The sequence below is a fragment of the Scyliorhinus torazame genome, chromosome 9, assembly GCF_047496885.1.
Source record: "Scyliorhinus torazame isolate Kashiwa2021f chromosome 9, sScyTor2.1, whole genome shotgun sequence".
NCBI lineage: Eukaryota > Metazoa > Chordata > Chondrichthyes > Carcharhiniformes > Scyliorhinidae > Scyliorhinus > Scyliorhinus torazame.
The window spans coordinates 215,058,315-215,083,069 of record NC_092715.1 but is presented as its reverse complement, the minus strand read 5'-3'; the positions used below and the strand labels follow the sequence as shown (position 1 = coordinate 215,083,069).

At 48.3% G+C, this 24,755-nt stretch overlaps 1 protein-coding gene across 8 annotated transcripts in view; it reads left to right on the top strand.

Annotated features, from left to right (window-relative positions):
• ugt2a5 (UDP glucuronosyltransferase 2 family, polypeptide A5) overlaps positions 1 to 24,755 on the top strand; it is a 118,227-nt gene that overhangs the window by 53,889 nt on the left and 39,583 nt on the right. For all 8 annotated transcript variants that reach the window (XM_072517082.1, XM_072517086.1, XM_072517087.1 and 5 more), the window contains one exon: positions 17,990 to 18,138. In XM_072517082.1, the coding sequence (XP_072373183.1) occupies positions 17,990 to 18,138 (149 nt within the window). The remainder of the gene's footprint in view (positions 1 to 17,989; positions 18,139 to 24,755) is intronic.

Sequence of the window (24,755 nt, the reverse complement as noted above, 5' to 3'; positions counted from 1 at the left end):
AAAAGTGCTGTTGAGGGCCCTGAAAAGAGCCCAAAAGTCCGTTCTTGCGGGAGCCGCCGAATGTGCGACTTAGCTCCGCAAAGCTGCAACCAGAAGTCTCTCGCCAGGTATCTTTATGATACCGCCACGAGGTTCAAGTTCAAGTAATGATCAATAACCCAACACACCAATTAGTCAGATTCAAACCAAAACACATTTATTATACACAGTAAATCACTACTCATGCATAAACTCTACTTTCTAGACTATTCTCTATCACTAAAAGGCCTATACTTATCTTTGGACTGGCCCACCAGATAAGGGGAACAAATAGCTTTTCATTCAGGTCCTGAGTCTGTGGGATTCAAAAGCTGGTATGGACTGGTAGCTAGGAGCACCTATCTCGTAGCGAGCGTTGACTTGAGACTTACTTGGTTGAGGCGGCAGCTTGGACAGGTCACTCTCACGGGTTGATTCAAGTTGCTGAGTGACCCTGCCAAAGAAGGACGATTTGAACTTGGGGGCTTAACTTTATAGTCCCCAGGGGTTTCCCGCCCTTCGGGTCGGACCCCGCACCTGGTTCCAAGTGATTGGACTGCATTATGATCACTTGGATCGATTTCTCCAATACTGGAGTTGTTCCCTGATCGTTGGGCGGTCCCTAAATGTCCGTTGGCCTTCCTTTGGCTTGGCTCCTGCTGGCACCGAGGAGTCTGGCTTGGCTTTATTCACCTTAACTGTTGCCATTGTGCCTGGGAATCGCTCATTACTATGCAGATGACTGCTGGTTTCAGTGCTGTCTGGTTGTTTTGCAGGTTTCAATGTACATGATTTCTGCACTTGTTAGTCTTTGCCTGTGTTGGCTGAATTTCCCTTCAACCTTTGCTGTTCTCCATTTTAAGTCGTGAAGTGGCCAACCCAGGTGGCTACACTCCTTCCTTGTGATCCGTAATGCGAAGCATGAAGGATCACATAACTGCGTTGTCTTCATTACCTGACCCGGCGTGCACTCTTCTATGGCCTCTACACTGACCATAACTATGCAAGAAAAATTTTAACTAACAATTTCTAAGTGGCTTTATGTCAAAACAGGGACATGCATTACAAAATAAAAAAAACGGTACCTCTAACTGTCCTCAATAAACTACACTCATGAAACATTCAGTCATATTAACTTCTGAAACAATACAAAATAAAAACAGCATTTACATTTTTCCTGGCTTGGCAGTCAAGCACAGGGGTGTACAATGTTTCCATTTCTTTATTTACAAAAGAATGCAAACGAATGTCCTATATTATAGATCGAGGGGTTCGGGGTCCTGGGGATAACTGAACATAGGGCATCTTATTCTGTATACCGGGGTGCGAGAGCGGTAGACTCTCCTTCTCCATTTCCTCATGCGGATAGTCTGCACGATGCTGCAGAGTATCACCAACACTAATAGGGATTCGACTACTTAGGAAAGGGAGTACCACGTTATGAGCTTATCACACCATGATGGTGTATCGGAGACTATCTCGAGGTTCTGTGTGCTGTGAAGAAGTGAATCATTGACGGCTGGGGCGGTTGGGGTCAGGGGGTTCGCGTTCGCGCGCAACCGGGTACACATTATGACAAAAAACAGGTATGCCGTCTTCATTGTTGTCTTCTTTCTCTTCCTTTCCGTTTTGTCTCTTTTCCTGGAGCTTCTGGAGTTCTGTGGGATCAAGCATAGTTTCTGTTACTATCTTGGTTAATATCTTGTGCGTTAGTATGTCTGTCCTTCAGTGCCAATTCTCCCTTTACAATTTGTCACCATGTGTGACTCCCTCATTTAAAAAAACCCCGAATATTCAGGACAAGACACACTTAAAAATACTGAAACAGTGCGAGCCGTCTCGCAGGCTGTGCGATTTACCATCCAAATGTTTGAGGATGTAAATAGCATAGGAATGGCACCCTAAGGGTTGCCCGGAAACAAAATAAAACTTTTGGAACCAAGAGTGCCGAAATGAGGTGCGTATGGGCCGCGACGGGTACGATTTGGATGGAATCCCCGGGTAGGATGGCAACCAATGCCGTGTGTGCTCTACCCGAGCGTAGCTGACCAGAGGGGGGAGGGTCCTCTGGCAGGGCGGAGACAAATGCCGTTTCTCCACTGCCTGAGCAACCGACAAGAACGGGCAAGAAATGTAGTCATCGTGGGGGGTTGCCGTATTGGTTCTACCTTCGAACCAGAAGGGCAGTTACGAACGGGGGTCTGGCAAGCTCTCAGCGGCTTCTGCCGATGAGCGTGCCGGCAAGTTCTCATAAGTTTCGGCCGAAAAAAATATAGTGTGGGGCCGTGGAAAAACAAAATTCCGATCTTACAAACAACATTAACTAACAGTAACAAACAACATTAAACAACATGCTGCAGGTTCCATCAGAAAGGACACCGTTTCTCCCAAGCGGTTCCTTTTTAAAACATCATCTGGACACCTCAGTTATCGGTTGCGAACTGGGTCACAAAGGTGTTCTCGCTTTGGGAATCAGACTCAAAGTCGTCATCTTCTCCCAGATGCCATACTCTCGAATGTATAAGGGCTGATAGGGCTGCATGGTGCGATTTGGGGTCCATCTCATCGTTCCGGACGAGCCTGTATGAGTTGTCGCGGTGCCAAAAGGTGGTGTCTAGTTCTGTGGGGACGGAATCGTCATCGTAGGGCGGTGGTGTTTGGTGGGGTTTGTTGAGGAAAGTGATGAGGAAGGGATCACTCGAATCGTGGTCAGATTCACTGGGTGTGGGTCCTATTGCCTGGGGATAGTAAGGAGGCGTGCTGCGGCTATTGTCTGAGTCACAGTCGCTGTCGCTGCTGCTGTCTGTGGGCATTCCGGGGCGGAGACTAGAGGTTGGGGATGGAGACGAGGGCGAGTCCATGGATGTGGTGGGTGTGTTGGGGGAGGGTAGGGATACGTTGGCTGTGGGCGGGGTGTGGTCTACTGCGTCGAGCATGACATGGTGTGCGTGGTTGGACTGTGGGCCATATGTCTTAAGCTGGTTAATATAGAACCACGCAGTCTTTCCGTTGGGGTACTTAATCTTATAGACGGAGGGGCTTACTTTGTCCGCAATGGAGTACGGACCCGAATATTTAGGTGACAGGAATGTGCTGGGGTTATAGATGGAGAGCATGACCTGCTGTCCTACCTCAAACTCCGTCGCATGCACTGTCTGGTCGAAACAGGCCTTGCTCTGTTTCTTCAGTGTGCCTAATCTTACTGCGGCTGTTAGCTGAGCCGTTTTTACATTCTCAACTAGTTGTTTTACTGCGTTCTCGTGTGTGAGGGCCGTCACTTCGGGGCTGGTCAAGTCCAATCCTAATAAAAATTCTGTGCCTTTCATGGGGCGTTTGGTCATGAGAGTGTGTGGGGTGTAACCTGTGGAAGTTGAGATAGTATTTCTCAAAAACATCAGCGCAAAAGGGAGGACTGAATCCCAAATGGTGTTGTTCTGTTGGACCGTTTTTCGGAGTGTTGATTTTAGGGTCCGATTCATGCGCTCCACGATACCACTTGACTGGGGGTGGTATGCGATGTGGAATTTTTGGGTAATGCCAAATATTGTGAGGACGTTCTTCATGACATGTCCCGTAAAATGGGAACCTTGGTCAGATTCAATGCTGCGGGGGAGTCCCCATCTCGTAAAGATGTGGTGGGTTAAGATCTTGGCTGTGGTCTTTGCCGTGTTCGTTCTGGATGGGAATGCCTCTACCCATTTCGTAAAAGTGTCTATGACGACTAATACGTACTTGTAACCATTCCTGCAAGGGGGCAATGGTCCTATAAAATCGATCTGGAGGTTAGTCCAGGGGCCGTTAACGGGACGGGTGTGGCTAAGTTGAGCTTTCTTTGCATACCTGTCCGGATTGTTCTGGGCACAGATAAGGCAATTCCCCACGTAATGTGTTACGTCTTCTTTGAAGCCTGGCCACCAACAGAGCTGCCTGAGGTGGGCTGTTGTTGGATCAATTCCCTGATGCCCATGACTGTCATGGAACAAACAAATAAGTCGATTCCTGTCCTGTTCAGGAACCACATAAAGGGTGTCTTTTAACACCACTCCGTCATGTGTGCTCAGTGCATTTTTAAATCTAACGTAAGGTGCTGGAAATTGTCCTTTCAAAATCTCCCTGAGATTGCTATCCTGCTTCTGGGCCTGCGCTAAATCCTCGATATTAGTCTGCGAGACCTGAAGTGCATTCACTGGTGCGCTCTCGGGGGGTGTCCAAAAATATCCATGCCTGGAACCTGCTTTGGCCAGTTCGTCGGCTTTTACATTTCAAGGGGGGGGGGGGGGGGGAGGAACGGTGGTGACTTTGAACTTTAACGATTCTGAATGTCCTGTTCTGTGCCTTTTCTAAAATGTGGCGGAGCAATGGGGCTGAAGGGAGAGGTTTTCCATCTGCGGAAACAAATCCTCTTGCTTTCCACAGGGATAGGAATTCCGAAAGGCTGTTGCAGACATAGAGGCTGTCCGAGTATATGTCTGCTGGGCTGGGGAAGGAATCTGGGTGATCCACAATGTACGCAACGGCTGCTAGTTCTGCCGCCTGTGCGCCTAAGTGTCCTGGTAGTTTTAGTGAGATTTCTTCTAGGGCGCGTCCCTGCGCGTCCTTGACATATATGCCGCATCCTGTAATGCGGTTCCCTTCTAATATAGTGGAAGAACCATCCACATATATTCTTAAAGGTTTGCAAGTGTTTGTGTGCTGGGGGCTCTGGGGTGAACTACCTTTCTTTCTGGGGGGTGTTTTCGCAATAAAGGGGCCTGTGTTGTGGTGCGGTGAGATGATTTCACATTCATGGGTGGTGCCTGGGTACTGAAGGTTATCGGCTAGGAAAGTGTGGGTCTTGGTCCTTTTAACAGTGATGTCCCGTCCCTGCAAAAGAAGGGTCCATCTTGCTGCTCTAATTTGTCTGACTGTACCGTCCTTAAATCGTCCGTCCAGTAAAAGTTGGGTGGGGGTGTGTTCTGTGAGGATTGTGATGGGGTTTAGTCCAGTTATGTAGGAGAAATACTGAACTGCCCAGAAAACTGCGAGCAGGTGCCTTTCACAGGCTGAAAATCCCTGCTCCACAGGATCTAAAAGTCTGGAGGCATAAGCCACGGGTCTTAACTGTTCGTGCCGTTCCTGGAGGAGCACGGCCGAAAGGGTGCGGTCGGTGCTAGCTATCTCCATAGCGTAGGGGGAAAGCGGGTCTGGAACCTGTAGTGCGGGGGCTGCAATGAGGGCTCTTTTCAAAGCATCCACAGCATCCGTATGCTGCGGACGCCATTACCAAGGGGCTCCTTTCTTTAGGAGTACCGAGAGGGGTGCTGCCTTGCTGGCGAAACCGTCAATGTGGTTTCGGCAGTAGCCAACCAGTCCTAAAAATGACCGGAGGGCTGAAACATTCTGGGGAAGGGGCAATTTGGCAATCGAGTCAATTTTTTTGTGCTCGATCTCGCGTTTACCGTGCGTGATAATCGTACCCAAGTATATCACCTTGTTTTCCAAAATCCGGGCCTTTTTTGGGTTTACTTTACAACCAATTTTCTGTAGGAGTTCCAGGAGCTCGGACAGAAGCTCGATGTGCTCTTCCTTGGTGTCTGTCTGCAGTAATCGGTCGTCCACATACTGGACCAGACATTCGGGGCGAGAAAAATTTGATTATCCATTTGCCAGCTGTCGGTGGAAAATGGAGGAGGAGTTGTGGAATCCTTGTGGAAGGCATGTCCACGTGTACTGCTGATTTTTAAAGGTGAAGGCAAATTTGTAATGGCACGCTTTTGCCAATGGAATGGACCAGAATCCATTACTGATGTCCAAAACCGTAAAGTATTGTGAGTTGAGTCCCTGTTTGAGCATCGTCTCGGGACTTGTGGCTACCGTGGGGGCTGCTGCGGGGGTGACTTTGTTGAGTTCCCGGTAATCGATGGTCAGTCGCCATGATCCATCGGGCTTTCTCACTGGCCAAATCGGAGCATTATTAGTGGAGGCTACTGATCTGAGTACGCCCTGCTCTAATAAGCTGTCGATAACTTTTGCGATTTCTCCCTCTGCCTCTTGGGGAAATTTGTATTGCATTTGGGGTCTAGGGTCAGGTCCTGTGATTTGAACGGAACCAGTCATCCGGCCACAGTCGTGTTTGTGGGTCGCGAATGCTGTCCCGTGCTTCTGCAGAACTGCCCTAACCTGCTTGTCTGTGCTAATCGTGGTTGGGTCAAACCAAAATTCGCCAACTGCGCTAATCTTGTTGGCGTATTCGCCTATTGTGAGCATTGCGGGGGCTCTTGCGGATTTTGCCATTTTCCAGACACATTTGTTGACTGGATCAAAGGACAGGTTGTGGGAATTCATAAAATCGATTCCCAAAATGTGTTCTGCTGTGTGGGGCAGGTCGACTAAGACTATGGGGTGCTTGGTGGTGATGTTGCCGATTTGAATGGGTACAAAGGCGGTGATGTGTCCCTGTTGTGAGTGGCCTGTAAAGCTGCTGAGGGCGATGGTGGCTGTAGTGGGCCACCTGTCTCTCTGGAATATGGTGGAGGAATTAATTGTGGTGCGGGACCCTCCTGTGTCCCAGAGAAATTTGATGGGCTGTCCCGTATCTTTGCTGCAACTACTGGTCGGCCGGTCCTATCCCAAAGGGTGTTGCAGACCCAACTGGGGGAGCACGAACACCGTCAGTCCGTTCCGTTCAGGTCCGTCTGGTCTGAACGGGTGCTCACACTATGTATGGGCTCTGTCCTATTCTTATTCAGAGTGCCTGCCTGCTGGGCCCTCTGTGGCTTTCGTGGGGCATTGCATTCTCGTGCAAAGTGTCCTAACTGTGCACAGTTGTAATACTCCTGTGGCTTTTGTGGGGGGCTGTTCCTGCCTTCGTTCACCCATGCGGGGTTCTGGTGCGTTTTCACCGCTTGGATGTCTGCTTCTGCCTGCTGTTCCTCGAGTTTCCTAACTGCGGGTTTGTTTTGTACAGACTGCTCCCAGGCGCGGGACAATCTTTTAAAAACCCATTTCTCATTGTGGGCTTCCTCTGAGGGGTCATAATTCGTACAGGCTTTTTGTCCTGCCTCTGTGGCATGGGAGATAAGGGTGCGGGTCCATTTGGCCATACCTTCTTGGGACAAATGGGCGCGTTCTAAATTTCCAAAAACTGCTGTGAAATGGATCCACAGGCGTCCAGCAAACGCTGTGGGGTGTTCCGTCTTTTTCTGCCTGCATTTATTCAGGCCTTCTACGGGGTCACCTCTGTTGTAGCTGATCGCGTCTAGGATCGCTGCGTGCATTTCTGCAAGGGTGCCTCCTCCTACATTCTGTGGGTCGGGAAGGGCTGCTACGACCGAAGGGTCTAAGCTCAAAACTGTGAGCTTCATGTGCTCACGCTCGTCCAGGCCGTACATGGTCGCCTGCTGCTTTACTCTGGAAAAGAAGTGGTGGGGGTCTGAGGTAGGGAGGAACGGTGTGATTTTCTCGCACGCGTCCTGTAATTGGGTCACGGTTAAGGGGGTCGTGTACAGGAATTCCGTGTCTCCTTCCGATGTGACTGTGCGGTGGGTGGTTACTGGATTCATTGGTGCCTGAACTATCTGCTCTGTGGGGGGTTGGGGCGCCTTTCTCTTCTGGGGCTTTCCTTGCGCACATGTTCCCTGAACATATCTATGCGCGGTCTCATTTAATTCTTCCCAATCCGGGCCGTCTTCTGTATCTAACTTAAAGTTACTGGAACGAGGAATTGACTCAAGATCCAGTCATGGAAAATGTAAGACTGTTAAAAGAGGGAAAAGTTACAAATTATTACATTGCCATAAACGATCATTTTCCGGAATACAAACTCCCGATAGTTTTTTCGCAACAAAAATCTATCAGTTTACCTTATAGCCCTGTTAGTTATGCATGCATTAACACACTTCCGAATTATGAGGATTGATCAGAACTGCTTGAACACTTGTGGTTTTTCTGTTCCCAATTGGATTTCTAATTCAAATTTTCGGTTCTCCCGGAGTGGTTAAGCCACTTCTAGATCGGGTCCCGTCAGGATGGCGCCAGTAATATGGTGCTAACTTTTGGTTGGCTCTTAATTCGTAATTTGCTCTGTTTGTTTAACCTTTGCTCTAGAGTCGCCAGGTATCTTTATGATACCGCCACAAGGTTCAAGTTCAAGTAATGATCAATAACGCAACACACCAATTAGTAAGATTCAAATCAAAACACATTTATTATACACAGTAAATCACTACTCATACATAAACTCTACTTTCTAGACTATTCTCTATCACTAAAAGGCCTATACTTAGCTTTGGACTGGCCCACCAGGTCAGGGGAACAAATAGCCTTTTGTTCAGGTCCTGAGTCTGCGGGATTCAAAAGCTGGTATGGACTTGTAGCTAGGAGCGCCTATCTCGTAGCGAGCGTTGACTGGAGACTTACTTGGTTGATGCGACAGCTTGGACAAGTCACTCTCACGGGTTGATTCAAGTTGCTGAGTGACCCTGCCAAAGAAGGACGATTTGAACTTGGGGGCCTAACTTTATAGTCCCCAGGGGTTTCCCGCCCTTTGGGTCGGACCCCGCACCTGGTTCCAAGTGATTGGACTGCATTCTGATCACTTGGATCGATTTCTCCAATACTGGAGTTGTTCCCTGATCGTTGGGCGGTCCCTAAATGTCCGTTGGCCTTCCTTTGGCTTGGCTCCTGCTGGCGCCGAAGAGTCTGGCTTGGCTTTATTCACCTTAACTGTTGCCACTGTGCCCTGGGATCGCTCATTACTATGCAGATGACTGCTGCATTACTCTACAGATGGCTGCTGGTTTCAGTGCTGTCTGGTTGTTTTGCAGGTTTCAATGTACATGATTTCGGCACTTGCTAGTCTTTGCCTGTGTTGGCTGAATTTCCCTTCAGCCTTTGCGGTTCTCCATTTTAAGTCGGGAAGTGGCCAACCCAGGTGGCTACACTGGACCCCAAAAATTAGCATCTTAAAACATAACCCCAATTGTAACAGCTGATTGACAAGACTATTAAATAAATCTGTAAGTATATTCACCTCAAACAAAATCCCCCTTTTCTGGAATAAAGTGGCTGCAATGAGCATTAGGGAAAATAAACCTTGATGTGGAACTTGCCTGAATGTTGTTCTGAAAGGTTTCCTTGAGGGAAATTAAAAGATTGTTAAAAATTGCATTTTGAAGCAATCTGAGGCCGCACTGCTCAGTAGACACCAACTCAACTAAAAAAAACCTTGCCATCTCAACTTTGTACGTGAACAAGAGTGGGTGGCAGAGGAGGATTGGCGGCAAAGGAGCGGGTGAAGAGGATATTGCTTCTCAGTTGTGTCTTCAACATTACAAACCTCCAGTTGCACATTTGACTGATTTCAATTGACACATTCCACTCTTAATGGGGAAATAAGCCGCCTTTTCTTGTACAACACTGATGAACAGATTGAACAACTTTCAGCTCAGAAAGCGAATGGTTGAATCAGCTTCAGTATGTGTGGAGTAAGGACAGCAAGAATCACTCAGAATTCTTACTTCTCCTGGGTTTCGCCCCCACAACCCAAAAGATGTGCAGGCTAGGTGGATTGGCCACGCTAAATTACCCCTTAATTGGAAAAAATGAATTGGGTACTCTAAATTTATTTTAAAAAAAGAATTCTTACTTCTGATGGCTATGTGGTGACATTGTGTAGGATGGAATCTAACATGCCAGTTGATCACCTTGGGGAGGTGGCGGCGGAGTGGTATTGTCGCTGGACTAGTACACCAGAGACCCAGTGTAATGCCCTGGGGACCCAGGTTCAAATGCCGCCACTGCAGATGGTGAAATTTGAATTCAATAAAAATCTGGAATTAAGGGCAGCACGGTGGTGCAGCGGTTAGCACTGCAGCCTCACGGCACCGAGGTCCCAGTTCGATCCCGACTCTTGGTTACTGTCCGTGTGGAGATTGCACATTCTCCCCGTGTTTGCGTGGGTTTCGCCCCCACAACCCAAAAATGTGCAGGGTAGGTGGATTGGCCACGCTAAATTGCCCCTGAATTGGAATAAAAAGTGAATTGGGTACTCTAAATGTAAAAAAAAAAGAAAATCTGGAATTAAAAGTCGAATGATGACCATTGGTGATTGTCGTTAAAAAGCCATCTGGTTCACTAATGTTCTTTTGGGAAGGAGATCTGTTGTCAGGCCTTCTCGTGACTCCAGACCCACAGCAACGTGGTTGACTCTTAACTGCCCTCAGGGATGGTCAATAAATGCTGGCGCAGCCTGCTTGCCAACGTCCCATGAACAAATTTAAAAAAAATTATCAGCATTCTGTAGAACGTCTACATTTCAGATTCAAACTCTTGAGATTTCACAGAGGTCATTCATATAGGTATGCCACATCATATGATTATCGCCTTGACAAAACAGATTGAAGTCAAGGTGAAAGTTTAGCTTTCTGTGGACTTTGCTTAATCTTCAGCATAGCTTAGTGGTGTATAATTGCTACGGTACTGTTAGGGTTCATCAAAGGAAGGCCCCTAACATTACTCGGTGATAAAGTTTAATAAGGGAATTTGAATAAGGGAAGTTCCAGCACAGATTTAAGCCGTTCAGCCTCTCCAAATTAGTTCCATCTCCTGTTCTTCTTAGCCCAACAAATTTCTGTTTCAAATATACATGTCCAGCTCTCTTTTAAATGTTGCTAATTGACCTACTTCCATCACTCTTTCAGACAGGACATACCAGATTATATTAGCTCACTGTGTATTAGCTACTCCTCGTCTTGCCCTGCTCCATTACGTCTGTATGCATCACATTGTGTATTTATGCATGCCCTCTTTTTTTTCATGTATGGAATGATCTGTCTGTGCCATACGTAGAACAATATTTTTCACTCTACCTCGGTACACGTGACAATAAACAAACACAAACCAATTATTTTCATTCTATGACCTCAGACGAGCATGCCTCCTGTCAGTGGAAACTACTTCTCCTTATTTTATTCTGTCAAAGTCTTTCATAATTTTAAACACCTCCATTTAGTTTCCCATTAATCTTCACTACTCCAAGGAAAACAATCTTGGTTTCTAGTTTAATGTGGGTCTGGCCTCAAGACAGCAGTCATTCTTGTATTTCTCATTTTCTTTGGTTACTAGGGTATTGAGATAGACTTGTCTGTGAGTTTGTATTTTTATTGTTTGTCTGTTTCTTGTTTCAGCTTTGAATCCATTTGCTGAGTAATTAAATCCTGGCTGTTCTATATTGCTGCGGAATCTGGGTGAATAATACCTAAAACCTTTTACTGATACATATAATCGTAATTTCTTTGTTTCCTGTTTTACCAAAGCCATAAATCGGGCAAGAAAATGTCACCCGGTGGCACAGTGGTTAGCATTGCTGCCTAGGGCGCTGAGGACCTGGGTTCGAATCCTGGCCCTGGGTCACTGTCCGTGTGGAGTTTGCACATTCTCCCCGTGTCTGCGTGGGTTTCGCCCCCACAAACCCAAAGATGTGCAGGGTAGGTGGATTGGCCACACTAAATTGCCCCTTAATTGGAAAAAACAATTGGGTACTCTAAATTTTAAAAAAAAGTCACCCAAATGCATTAAATGATTCACTAAAAATAGGGATGAGGGATCATATAATTCTTTTAATGTCAATGCTTTACATAACACAAGATGCAATTTTTCTACATTATGGTAGGAATATCACATAGCATAAGTTCAGGCAGGTGAATTCTAGAACATTCCTTGCCAACAAATAGTGTTGTTAATTTGTTGTTCATTCCTAAAAAGTACTTGTGTTCAAGTGGTGCTGATGGCTCCTACTCAAGGGCACAAGCCAATGGACAAACTAAGCTATTTTCTCCTTTATACATGTGGTATTATCAGGTATTGCAGTACCTGAGAGGCTGAAGACCATTGGTTAAACCTAGGAGTTTACCATTGGCTGTTTTGTATGTAGCTCCGCCCTGACAGGCAGGGTATATAAGAACCGGTGCCGTCCCAGCAGTCCTCATTCTGTACCAAAGCTGCTGGGGAACAGTTCTAGTCTATTAAAGCCTTCAGTTATGCTTAACCTTGTCTTTGCCGTAATTGATCGTGCATCAATTGAATAGACTACGACTACGAAGGATGGATCTCCAAATCAAGCCGGAACAACTCAGTCCCCACGCGGAGAACTCGGCGGCGATTTTCAAGCACTGGCTGGCGTGCTTCAAAGGCTACCTCGAGACGGCCGGAGGCACGCCCTCGGGAGAGCAGAAACTCCATCTCCTGCACTCAAAGGTAAACCCTGATCTCAAGCTCATCGAGGAGGCGGAGGACTTCGATGCAGCGATTGAACTGTTAAAAGGACATTATATCCGCCCTGTAAATCAGGTTTATGCACGTCACCTGCTTGCACCAAGACGGCAAAGCCCCGGGGAATCGTTGGAGGAGTTCTACCGCGCGCTACTGGTGCTGGGCAGAAACTGTGGCTGCCCGCAAGTTTCGGGGAGCGAGCACACGGAACTCCTAATCCGGGATGCCTTCTTCGCAGGTATGAGCTCCTCAGAGATCCGCCAGCGGCTCTTAGAAAAAGACACCCTGGGACTTAGAGAGGCACGGGCCCTGGCAGGGTCCATGGATGTTGCCTCCAGAAACGCGCAATCCTATGTGCCCGACCGCACGTCAGCCCCCTGGGCTGCGTGGCACCCCGCAGCGGCAGCCCCGCAGACTTTCCCCATGTCCCTGCAGGCCTGCGCTGTAAGACGGCCCGCTAACTCCATTGGACCCCGCTGTTTCTTCTGCGGGCAGGCGAAGCACCCCCGCCAGCGCTGCCCGGCCTGCACCTCCACCTGCAAAGGGTACGGCAAGAAGGGCCACTTTGTGGGGATCTGCCAGGCATGAGCGGTGGCCGCGGTCTCCAGCGGCGACTCCGGACCGCAGCAGCAACCTTTTCTCCGGGCCATGTGCGGCCCACAGACGTGGCCATCTTGTCCCTCGGACACCACGCTGGACGGATGGGCGCCGCCATTTTGTCCATCCCCGACCACCATGTGCGACCTATGGGAGACGTCATCTTGGATGGGGTCCCAGGACCCCAGCACGGCCGACTACACACTGCCCGACCAAAACCCGCAACTACTTCATCTGGCCTCGGTGACTCTGGACCAAAATCGACCTCGGACACTCTCAACAGCAACGACAACGGTCTTCATCAACGGCCACGAGATGTCCTGCCTGATCGACTCTGGGAGCACGGAGAGCTTTATACACCCTGACACGGTAAGGCGCTGTTCACTTGTTACCCACCCTGTAAAGCAAAGAATCTCCCTGGCGTTGGGTTCACACTCAGTGGAAATAAAAGGGTTCTGCCTAGCTAACCTCACGGTCCAAGGCAGGACATTCAACAATTTCCGCCTTTCTGTCCTGCCGCACCTCCGTGCGGCTACACTTCTGGGGTTGGACTTCCAATGTAACTTGCAAAGCCTGACTTTCAAATTCGGGCCTTAAGGTCGACCCGCCTGCCCTGTTTGAGAACCTCACCCCGGATTGCAAACCCGTCGCCACCAGGAGCAGAAGGTACAGTGCCCAGGACCGGACCTTCATTAGGTCAGAGGTCTAAAGGCGACTGAAGGAAGGGGTCATTGAAGCTAGCAACAGTCCCTGGAGAGCTCAAGTAGTGGTGGTAAAGACCGGGGAGAAACATAGGATGGCGATTGACTGCAGTCAGACTATCAACAGGTTTACGCAGCTGGATGCGTACCCACTCCCCCGCATATCCGACCTGGTAAACAGGATCGCGCAATATAAGGTCTTCTCCACGGCGGATTTCAAGTCCGCCTACCATCAACTACCCCTCCGTACTAGTGACCGCAAATACACTGCCTTCGAAGCAGATGGGCGGCTCTTATAATTTTTTAAGGGTTTCCTTTGGTGTCAACCAAACGGAACGGGGTTTCGGTCTTCCAACGCGAGATGGACCGAATGGTTGACCGGTACGGCTTGCGCGCAACTTTTCCGTATCTTGATAACGTCACCATCTGCGGCCATGACCAGCAGGACCACGACACTAACCTCCGAAAATTTCTTCAGACCGCTAAAATCCTTAACTTAACGTATAATAAGGATAAATGCGTATTTAGCACCGTCCGTCTAGCCATTCTCGGCTACGTAGTGCGAAATGGAGTTATAGACCCCACCCTGAACGCATGCGCCCCCTCATGGAGTTCCCTTTCCCTCACTGCCCAAAGGCCCTGAAGCGCTACCTCGGCTTTTTCAACTATTACGCCCAGTGGGTCCCTAACTACACAGACAAAGCCCGTCCCCTAATCCAGTCCACAACTATACCCCTGTCGATGGAGGCCCTCCAGTCCTTCAGCCGCATCAAAGCAGACATTGCAAAGGCCACGATGCGTGCCATCGATGAGTCCCCCCCCTTCCAGGTCGAGAGCGACGCGTCCGACGTAGCTCTGGCCGCCACCCTCATCCAAGCGAGCAGACCCGTAGCCTTCTTCTCCCGTACCCTCCGTGCTTCCGAAATTCGCCAACTCGGTAGAAAAAGAGGCACAAGCCATAGTAGAAGCTGTGCGACATTGGAGGCATTACCTGGCCAGCAGGAGATTCACTCTCCTCACTGACCAGCGGTCGGTGGCGTTCATGTTTGATAATGCACAGCGGGGCAAGATAAAAAAACAAGATCTTGCGGTGGAGGATAGAACTCTCCACCTACAACTACGAGATCTTTTATTGTCCCGGGAAGCAAAACGAGCCTCCTGATGCCCTGTCCCGCGGCACATGTGCCACCGCACAAGTGGGCCGCCTCCGAGCCCTCCACGAGGACCTCTGCCACCCGGGGGTCACTCGCTTTTTCCACTTTATCAAGACCTGCAACCTGCCCTACTCCATCGAGGAGGTCAGGACAGCCACCAGGGACTGCCAAATCTGTGCGGAGTGCAAACCGCACTTCTACCGGCCAGAGAGGGCGCACCTGATAACTCACAGGAGGGTCAGTCCTCCCGCCGCTCCTGCCTAGGCCCCCGCCAACCACAGACGCCCCCTACACGCGCCCCCCTCTCTTGTCAACCTTTTGCCCCACCAGCGCCGTCTAGGGGTGACGAAGCTGCCATGGAGGCTGAAGCCACGCTCCTGGAGTCGCAGACGCCCGGACCCCCGCTGGAATCACCACCGAGGCTCAGACGATCCAGGAAAACGACCAGGCCACCCGACCGACTGATTGCTTCAGTATAACCGATCTGTAACTGTAAATAAACGCTGAATGTATATATCTTCCACGATTGTAAATATTCTCTACAACCCTGTAAGGAGGTATCACGGTACCTCCATATCTGATCATACCATGTGAAATGCAATTGTAACCACTGGCCACCATCCCCGCCGGACTCTTTTTTAACAGGGGGTGAATGTGTTATTATCAGGTATTGCAGTACCTGAGAGGCTGAAGACCATTGGTTAAACCTAGGAGTTTACCATTGGCTGTTTTGTATGCAGCTCCGCCCTGACAGGTGGGGTATAAGAACCGGTGCCGTCCCAGCAGCCCTCCCTCATTCTGTACCGAAGCTGCTGGGGAACAGTTCTAGTCTATTAAAGCCTTCAGTTATGCTTAACCTCGTCTTTGCCGTAATTGATCGTGCATCAATACACTGACTGTGACCAGTGTTGTTAAGATCGGCCAAATCCTAATACATTTCAGGGGCCTGTGTTTCAGCTTCTGTGCAGTGGGTTTCAGAGCACTGTTTGTATGCACCTGTGGGAACCAGAGTTGACGGTGTATGCCAATATTTTATTGCTTAAAACCCATCACTGAATTGTGTGGAAAGCAGAGAAACTGGAGGAGTCTTGACAAAGTATGATCAATAACAACTATTAAGCACCAATGGTTAGTTGGTAAGAAGGAAAAAACACCAAGGGCAAAAATTTCCATGGCAGGATCTTCTGGTCTGCTAAAGGTGGGGCTGGCAAACAATGCACATTGCCGTTGACTTCGGCGGGACTGGGAGACCCCGCTGGCAGCCAAAGCTCATTGCTTCTACCATGGGGAAACCTGCCGCAGGAGGACTGGAAAACTCCAGCCCAAGCATTGACTTCTTCCAAACAGAGCTTTGTTCTGACTCCGATAAAACTCCCCACCTGTTTCACCTCGATATGCATCCAGTGGTATCCAGCTTAAACAATTAACCTAGAATTGATGTTTTAATCACTTGTTAATTGTTTCCTATCCTATCCACAATCCAAGCCCCATATTACATAATACGTTATTATTTGTTGATGTTTGTAAGGTGTCTCACTGGGGGACTATTAGGCAAAAAAAGCAGTTTGGATCGAAAGCTGGTTGATGAACAGGAAGTAAAGTTACAGTAAATGGTTGCTGCTTCGGGTGGTGAAGTGGTTGAAATGGATTGCAGCTGTGGCAATTTTTGTTCTCGGAGTATATATTTGATTTGGAATTGGGTTTAGGCAACACAAAATCTGCTGGGGACATATTGAAGGGAGGTAAACAATGAATATGCAGGATGTTAAAAGACTTCAGAAAGACAGGGATGGGTTAAGAGATTTGGGGAGACAGGCAGCAGAAATTATTTAATATAGATCAATGTGTGGCACATATTGGGTAGATGAAAAAGAAACAATGGAATATCATGAAAAGGAAACTAAAATTGCTGACATAATTCCAATAATGCTGGCATAGGTAGATTAAGTCATAAAAGAGCCAATAGCATTTTTGAATTTGTCACAGCAGTAGGGAATACAAAAGTAAAAAAGTAATGATAGATTACGAGAAAACATTGGTTGAGTCACAGTTCGAACATTGTTGCAGTTTTTGTGATGATATGTGAACTATCATCTGTGTATATAATATAATAACCAAACTGTGTATAAACATTAGTACCTGTTTGTACAGATTACAATTCTAGCATCCGACCACAGGTGGCTTAGTGACAGGAGAGCGTTACTGGAACACAGACACATGTGCCTGCATGTATAGATTACAATTCTTTTTTTTTAAATTTAGAGTACCCAATTCATTTTTTACAATTAAGGGGCAATTTAGCGTGGTCAATCCACCTACCCTGCACACCTTTGGGTTGTGGGGGTGAAACCCACGCAAACACGGGGAGACTGTGCAAACTCCATGCGGACAGTGACCCAGAGCCGGGATCGAACCTGGGATCTCAGCGCCTTGAGGCAACAGGGCTAACTCACTGCGCCACCGTGCTGCCCTATATTACAATTCTAGCAGCCGGCCACAGGTGGCGTGGCGACAGGAGAACGTTACTGGAACACAGACACATGTAAGGCAGAATGTGGATTGCAGGCGTAGAGTCCAGTCGCATATCAAGTAGCTCCTTAGTCAATAGTAATTAATACTAGTTAATGGTTATTTGTATTTAGCTATAGTATCCAACTGTAATCATAGAAGACATCATAGAAACCCTTCAGTGTTTTAGTTAGTTAATAAACAGTTTTATTCATTTACAAAGCCGTATGTTCTCAGATCACTTCAACTAAAAAAGACATTGCCGTCCATGCATACAGCGAACATTACAGTTTTGGGAGTTCCATTATAGAAAATACATGAAAGCAGTAGTGAACATAAAATCATCAGCATTAAGTCAGAAAGGATAAGATATATTTATTAGGATGGATTTGAAATATTGGGACTCTTTTCCTTGGAGAAAGGCGAACAGGAGAAAAGAGGATTTTAAACTTCTGCAGAGTTTCGATAGAGTAAAAAGAAAAAGGCTAATGAGTCAAGGCTAGGGAGAAAGAGAACGTCAGTGTGGTTCATCTTTGAACTGCTTGTACAAAGAACTGGCACAGACACAAGAGTCGAATGGCTTCTGTTGTTGGGCGTACAATGTGCAGTAAGCCCAAGTACATTGAGATATGAATAGATTAGCTTCAATGATTTAATCTTATTGGAGATAACATTACTAATAACGGGCGTCTGAAAAATAATTCATATAATACACACTCTCATTGTTCTAATCTCCTGTTTGTTCTGCTGCTATTTATAAAGGTAAACCAACCACATTCTGTGAAACAATGGGCAAGGCTGAAATTTGGCTGATTCGAACATATTGGGATTTTGAATTTCCCCGACCATTTCTACCCAATTTCGTATTCGTAGGAGGGCTTCACTGTCGGCCAGCAAAACCCCTGTCTCAGGTAAGACTGAAGAAACAATGGAATCTACAATTTGCCACCATATCAAATGGCAGAACCATAAGAAGGAATGTAATACCTTTGTGGGTGATTTCATAAGATCAATTGGACATCTATAACCCAGGATTCTGAGAGGAACATGTAATTTCATCCCGTCAGGCTTCAAACAGATATTCACACTATTCAATATGCCTTCATTTTAAAAAAGGCATCGCCTTCATTGAGGGCTTTCATGTCTGTTTTAACAGTATCCTTGAGTTGGATGGAGATTTGGGTGCCCTGCTGGTCTCTTTGCCCATGCAACATAATCTTGGGGATGCAGCCATCTTCCATTTTTCACACATGCCCCATCCAGTGAAGTCTTCTTTGTTTGATTAACATTAGCATGCTTGGCATGTCTGATCAGTGGTAAACTTTTACTTGATTGACCCAAATGGCGACATCAGCTGAGGGCTGGAATTTGCCACCATGGTATGTGGTTCCAGAAGCTCCAAAGCAGATACCTGCCCAGCAAACAAAGATGTCAGTGGAGATCTTCCCACACAAGGTACAACCTCGTGTGTGGCGCTGTGGATTACTTTTCTAGAATCTGCTTGTTCAGCCATCAAAGCAAGTTCAGTGGGTTATTTATGTCATCTGTCCTCAACGAAAGTCTGATGCTGCATTCCCGTCATCTCTTGCAGATGGAGGGAGGGATGTTAATCATCCAATCAATCAATCCTTCATGGAAAAATGCATTTGAGGATTTTTTAAAAATGTGGCTGGGTATGGGCCTGTACTATTTTTGATTATGGTGGTAAGAACGACATATATATATCGTGCCTCAGAATGACCAAAACACTTTTCAGAAAATTAAGTCATTTTGAAGTGTAGTCATTAATATAATTTAGACAATGTGGCCTAACTACTCTTTCAAGGTCCAACTAGGCCTTTAGTTCAACTCTGAATTGGTTAGGCATCACAAGTGTCTTTGGCTACTGGAATTCTTGCAGTAATGAATGTGAATGTACCTCGCCCACACCCCAAGTTCTGTAACCAACGTGACCCAGATTTGGAACGGTTAAGAATTGGGGTGTGGTACCTTCGAATTTGTTATGCAATGCTGTTCCAACATTGTATGAGGGTGGGGGGGGGAGGGTAGATTCTGCTCTTTCCCATCACCATTAAATCAGATGCAAGTGGTCTCAGGAGGATTTTGGTAAGAATTTTGTGATTGTGTTGTGATTGTAAGGAAAGTGCAAAAGGCTTATGAAGCACTTTCTCGCCTCGAAAAGTAATGGTATCCATTTAAGCCATTTATATGTGCTCTCTTTCTGAATTCTCTGAACTCATTCCAAGCTCAATCAGGTAATTGCAGTGAATGTTGGAGGAAAAGGGAGACAGCTGAACGAGAGGAAGCCACTCTACTGAGCCATTAATACGATGAGGGGTTCTGCCACCTTTTTTTAAAGTATTTTAATTTAAATTTTAACATTTTTACATTTAAAGTACATAACATTACAAAACAAAATAAACCCAACACCAACCCTTAAACCCGTCCCTCCCCACCCCAACTAAACCCCCCACTCGCAAAATCCTTGGTCTGTTAACAATGCCATATCCAACTTCCATGGCGAGTGCTAAGATGGACCAAGTCAACAAAGTGTGGAGCATGGCCAAAATCGCAATCACCAAATAGCCTGTCCTCTTCACCCAAGGAAGAAGAGATCTACCCATCAGAAAAAAGTCAATCCGTGAGTAAACCTGATGGACACGGGGGAAAAAAAAGAAAAATCCTTACACCTCAAGTGCAAAAACCCTCATCTGCTTGATAAAAGCCAACAACGCCTTTGCCACGGCTGATGGAGCCAGCGATTTTGGGTTAGATCGATCCAACTTCGAATCTAGAACAAAATTTAAGTCCCCGCCCCTCCCCAAGATTAGTTGATGCGAGTCCCAGTCAGGAATGGAGGCCAGCAACCTCTTAACAAACCCCATATCATCCCAATTTGGTGCACAGACATTGACCTGGACCACCAAAGTGCCCGCCAAAGACCCACTTACAATCACATATTTACCATTAGAATTCACCACAATTTTAGTGGCCAAAAATAGAACCCGTTTATTAATTAAAATCGGCACTTCCCGAGCCCTACCACCAAAGCCCAAATGAAATACTTGACTCACCCACCGCTTCCGCTATCTGGCCTGCTCCCTTATGTGCAAATGCGTCGCCTGTAGAAACACCACATCAGCACTCAAACTTTTCAGCTGAGTGCACACCCTCAACCTTTTCAGTGGGCCTACATTCCAAGTGACCATCTGAATTGGGGGCTTCTCATCCCCCTTTGACCCAGAGTCAGAGAATACAGGCACAAGGCCAACCCAAATGGCCACCAAACCCAACAGCAAGACAAAACAGAGAAATCTGTAGTCACCTCCCCTGGTTCTTCTCGTGGAGGTGGTTGAACCATACAATAACAGTCCATGGTGGTTTGTTGGGTGGGGGCATCTACTGGATTGTCGATCCCGCTTGTGAGGACGTGTGAATCCACCCTACCTCAACATCTTCCCAAACATTTTAGAAAAGGATTATGTGGGAGTTGGGCCTTTCTTACCCACAGTCAACCCTACGATTCTGACATTCTGCCTTCTATAATGATTCTCCAGATCATCTACCTTGGCTCTCAGTGCTTTATGTATACCGACCGTCAGAGAGGTATCTGCCTCTAGTGGGGCAATTTGGTCACTATGTTTTGAAAGAGCTGTCTCCACACCCATAATCTCTGCACCATGCGCTTTTACCGTCTCATTGGTCTTTTCTAACCCGACCGAATGGTCAGCCTCCATCGACTTAAAAAGGTCCCCAGACACAATCCTCCATTGCTTCTCAAGTTTCACCGCCAAGACGCTGGCAAGCATCTCGGCCGTTATTGGAGTGGCAGGAGTCACAGGAGCAGCCTCCACCATATTCCCCACTGAGGAGCCTTGAGAAGCCTTTAAATCTGTTGAAAATTTTCTTTTTTTTTTAACAATTTAAATGAGCTATTTTTGGCATTACAAGCAACAACAGTATAAAAATAGTGTACAAAGAACAATAATCATAGTGCAAACACCGACACCCATCCCTCCAAGGCCCGCCTATTTAACCCCATACTCTATGCTTCTATGCTACCTTAGCCCCCCCGCTGATGATTAATTTTCCGCAAGGAAGTCGACGAATGGTTGCCACCTCCGGGCGAACCCTAACACTGACCCGCTCAAGGCAAACCTAATCTTCTCTAGGCCGAGTAAGCTCGCCATGTCGGTTAACCAGGCCTCTGACTTCGGGGGCTTTGAGTCCCTCCAAGCTAGTAATATCCGTCACAGGGCTACCAGGGAGGCAAAGGCCAGAACATCTGCCTCTTTCTCCTGGACTCCCGGAACTTCCGACACCCCAAAAATCGCCACCCTGGACTCATTTCCACCCTTGTCTTCAATACCCTGGACATGACGTCTGCAAACCCCTGCCAGTATCCCCAAAGTTTTCGACACGCCCAGAACATGTGGACATGGTTCGCTGATCCACCCGCACATTTTACACCCCTGTCTTCCACCCCAAAGAATCTGCTCATCCGTGCCACTGTCATGTGAGCCCGGTGTACCACCTTGAATTGGATCAAGCTAAGCCTTGCGCATGTAGCGGTCGCGTTGACTCTGCTCAACGTGTCCGCCCATAGGCTGTCCTCCATCTTTCCCCCCCAGTTCCTCCTCCCACTTACACTTCAGCTCTTCGACCTGCGTCTTCTCTCCTCCCATTAGTTCTTTGTAGATGTCCGAGACGCTCCCCTCTCCCACCCATCCTCTAGACACTACCTATCCTGGATCCCTCTTAGTGGCAGGAGTGGGAAGGATGATACCTGCCTGCGAAGAAAGTCCTGCACCTGTAAATATCTGAAGTTGTTCCCTGTTGCCAGCCCAAACGTCTCCTCCAGCGACCTCAAGCTAGGGAAGCTCCCTTGCAGAAACAGGTCCCCCATTCTCTCAATTCCCGCCCTTTGCCATACCCGAAATACCCCATCTAGGCTCCCAGGACAAACTGATGGTTGTCACATATTAGGGACCAAACCGATGCACCCACTGTTCCCACATACCTCCTCCACTGACCCCAAATCCTCAGGGCCGCCACCACCACGGGACTGGTGGAATATCTCGCCGGCGGGAACAGCAGAGATGCCGTTATCAGCGCCCCCAAGTTGGTGCCCCTACATGAAGCTGCCTCCATCCGCTCCGTAACCGACCCCGTCCCCACCACCCACTTCCTTATCGCAATATTGGCCGTCCAGTAGTAATTACTGAAGTTTGGCAGGGCAAGCCCCCCTCCCCCCGATTCCTCTCGAGCATCACCTTCTTCACCCGCGGGGACTTACCCACCCAGACAAAGCCCAAAATGATTTTGTTAATCCTCTTAAAAAAGGACCGCGGGATGAAAATCGGGAGGCATTGGAACACAAATAAAAATCTCGGTAGGACTGTCATCTTAACCGTTTGCACCCTCCCAGGCAGTGACAGCGGTAGAGCATCCCATCTCCGGAACTCGCCCCTCATCTGCTCAACCAGCCGGGACAAGTTCAACTTGTGTAACCGGCCCCAGTCGCGCGTCACTTGTATCCCTAAGTACCTAAAACTGTCCCCCATTAACCTAAACGGTAACTTCCCCAGCCGACCCTTCTGACCTCTTGCCTGGACTACAAACGCTCTTTGTCATATTCAGTTTGTATCCCGAAAACCGGCCAAATTCCCCCAGAATCGCCATGATCTCCCTCATCCCTGCATCTGGATCTGCTACATATAAGAGCAGGTCGTCCGCATACAGCAAGACCCTATGTTCCACCACCCCCCTAACCAGCCCTTTCCAGCCCCTAGAAGCTCTCAGAGCAATTGCTAGCGGCTTTATGGCTAACGCAAACAGCAGTGGGGAGAGGGGACATCCCTGTCTTGTCCCCTGGTGTAGCCTAAAATAGTCTGAGGTCGTCCTGTTGGTCCTTACACTAGCCTCCGGGGCTTGGTACAGCAGCCTAACCCAGTCAATAAAGCCCTTACTGAACCCAAATCGTCCCAACACCTCCCACAGATAGTCCCACTCCACCCGGTCGAACCCGGTGGGACACCCTGCTGACGATTAATTCTCCGCGAAGAAGTCAATGAATGGCTGCCACCTCCGGGCGAACCCCGATAGTGAACCTCTCAAGGCGAACTTAACCTTTTCTAGACCGAGAAAGCTCGCCATGTTCGACAGCCATACTTCGGTCTTTGGGGGCCTTGAGTCCCTCCATGCCAACAGTATTCGTCGCCGGGCTACCAGGGAAGCAAAGGCCAAGACATCAGCCTCCTTCTCCTCCTGGACTCCCGACTCCTCCGACACCCCAAAGATTGCCACCTCAGGACTCATTACCACCCCAGTTTTCAAAACCCGGGACATGATGTCCGCGAATCCCTGCCAGTACCCCCTGAGTCTAGGGCACGACCAGAACATGTGCACGTGATTAGTCGACCCATCAGCGCATCTGGCACACGTCCTCCAGCCTGAAATATTTACTCATCCGCGCCACCGTCATGTGGGCCCGATGCACAACCTTAAACTGGATCAGACTGAGCCTGACGCATGTTGCGGTTGTGTTTACTCTGCTCAGAGCTTCTGGCCAAATACCGTCTTTCACCCCCACCCCCCCCAAGCTCCTCCTCCCACTTAAGCTTCAGGTCATCAGTCTGTGTATCCTCTGCTCCCATTAGTTCTTTGTAAATATCTGAGACTCTACCCTCACCTACCTCTCCCCTCGATACTACCCTGTCCTGCCTCCCCTTTGGCGGGGAGGCGTGGGAACAGCCTGCACACGAAATCCCGCACCTGTAAGTATCTAAAGTCATTCCCTCCCGCCAGCCCAAACTTCTTCTCCAATGCCCTGATGCTTGGAAAGCTCCCTTCCAGGAACAGATCACCCACCCTCACAATTCCCGCCCTCCGCCACAGTCGATACCCACCGTCCATGTTCCCCGGGGCAAATCGGTGATTGCCGCAGATTGGGGTCCACACCGATGCCCTCACTTCCCCTATATGCCTCCTCCACTGCCCCAGATCCGCAAAGCCACCATCACTATAGGGCTGGTGGAGTACCGTGCCGGCGGGAGCGGCAGAGGCACCGTAACCAGGGCTGCCAAATTGGTGCCCTCGCACGATGCAACCTCCATCCGCTCCCAGACCAACCCCGTGCCCACTATCTATTTCCTCATCATCGCTATGTTGGCCGCCCAGCAGTAGTTGCCAAAGTTCGGCAACGCCAGCCCCCCCTCCCCTCTGTTCCTTTTAAGCATCACCTTCCTCACCCGCGGGGACTTCCCCGCCCAGACAAATCCCAGGATAATTTTATTCAGCCTCTTAAAGAAGGTCCTCGGGATGAAAATGGGGAGACACTGAAATATGAACAAGAATCTCGGGATAATTGTCATCTTGACAGTCTGCACCCTCCCCACTAGTGACAGAGGGAGCGCATCCGAACTCCGAACCTCCTCCCTCACTCATTCCACCAGTCGGGACAGGTTGAGCTTATGCAACCTGCCCCAGTCCTGTGCCACCTGTATCCCCAAATATCTAAAGCTTTCCC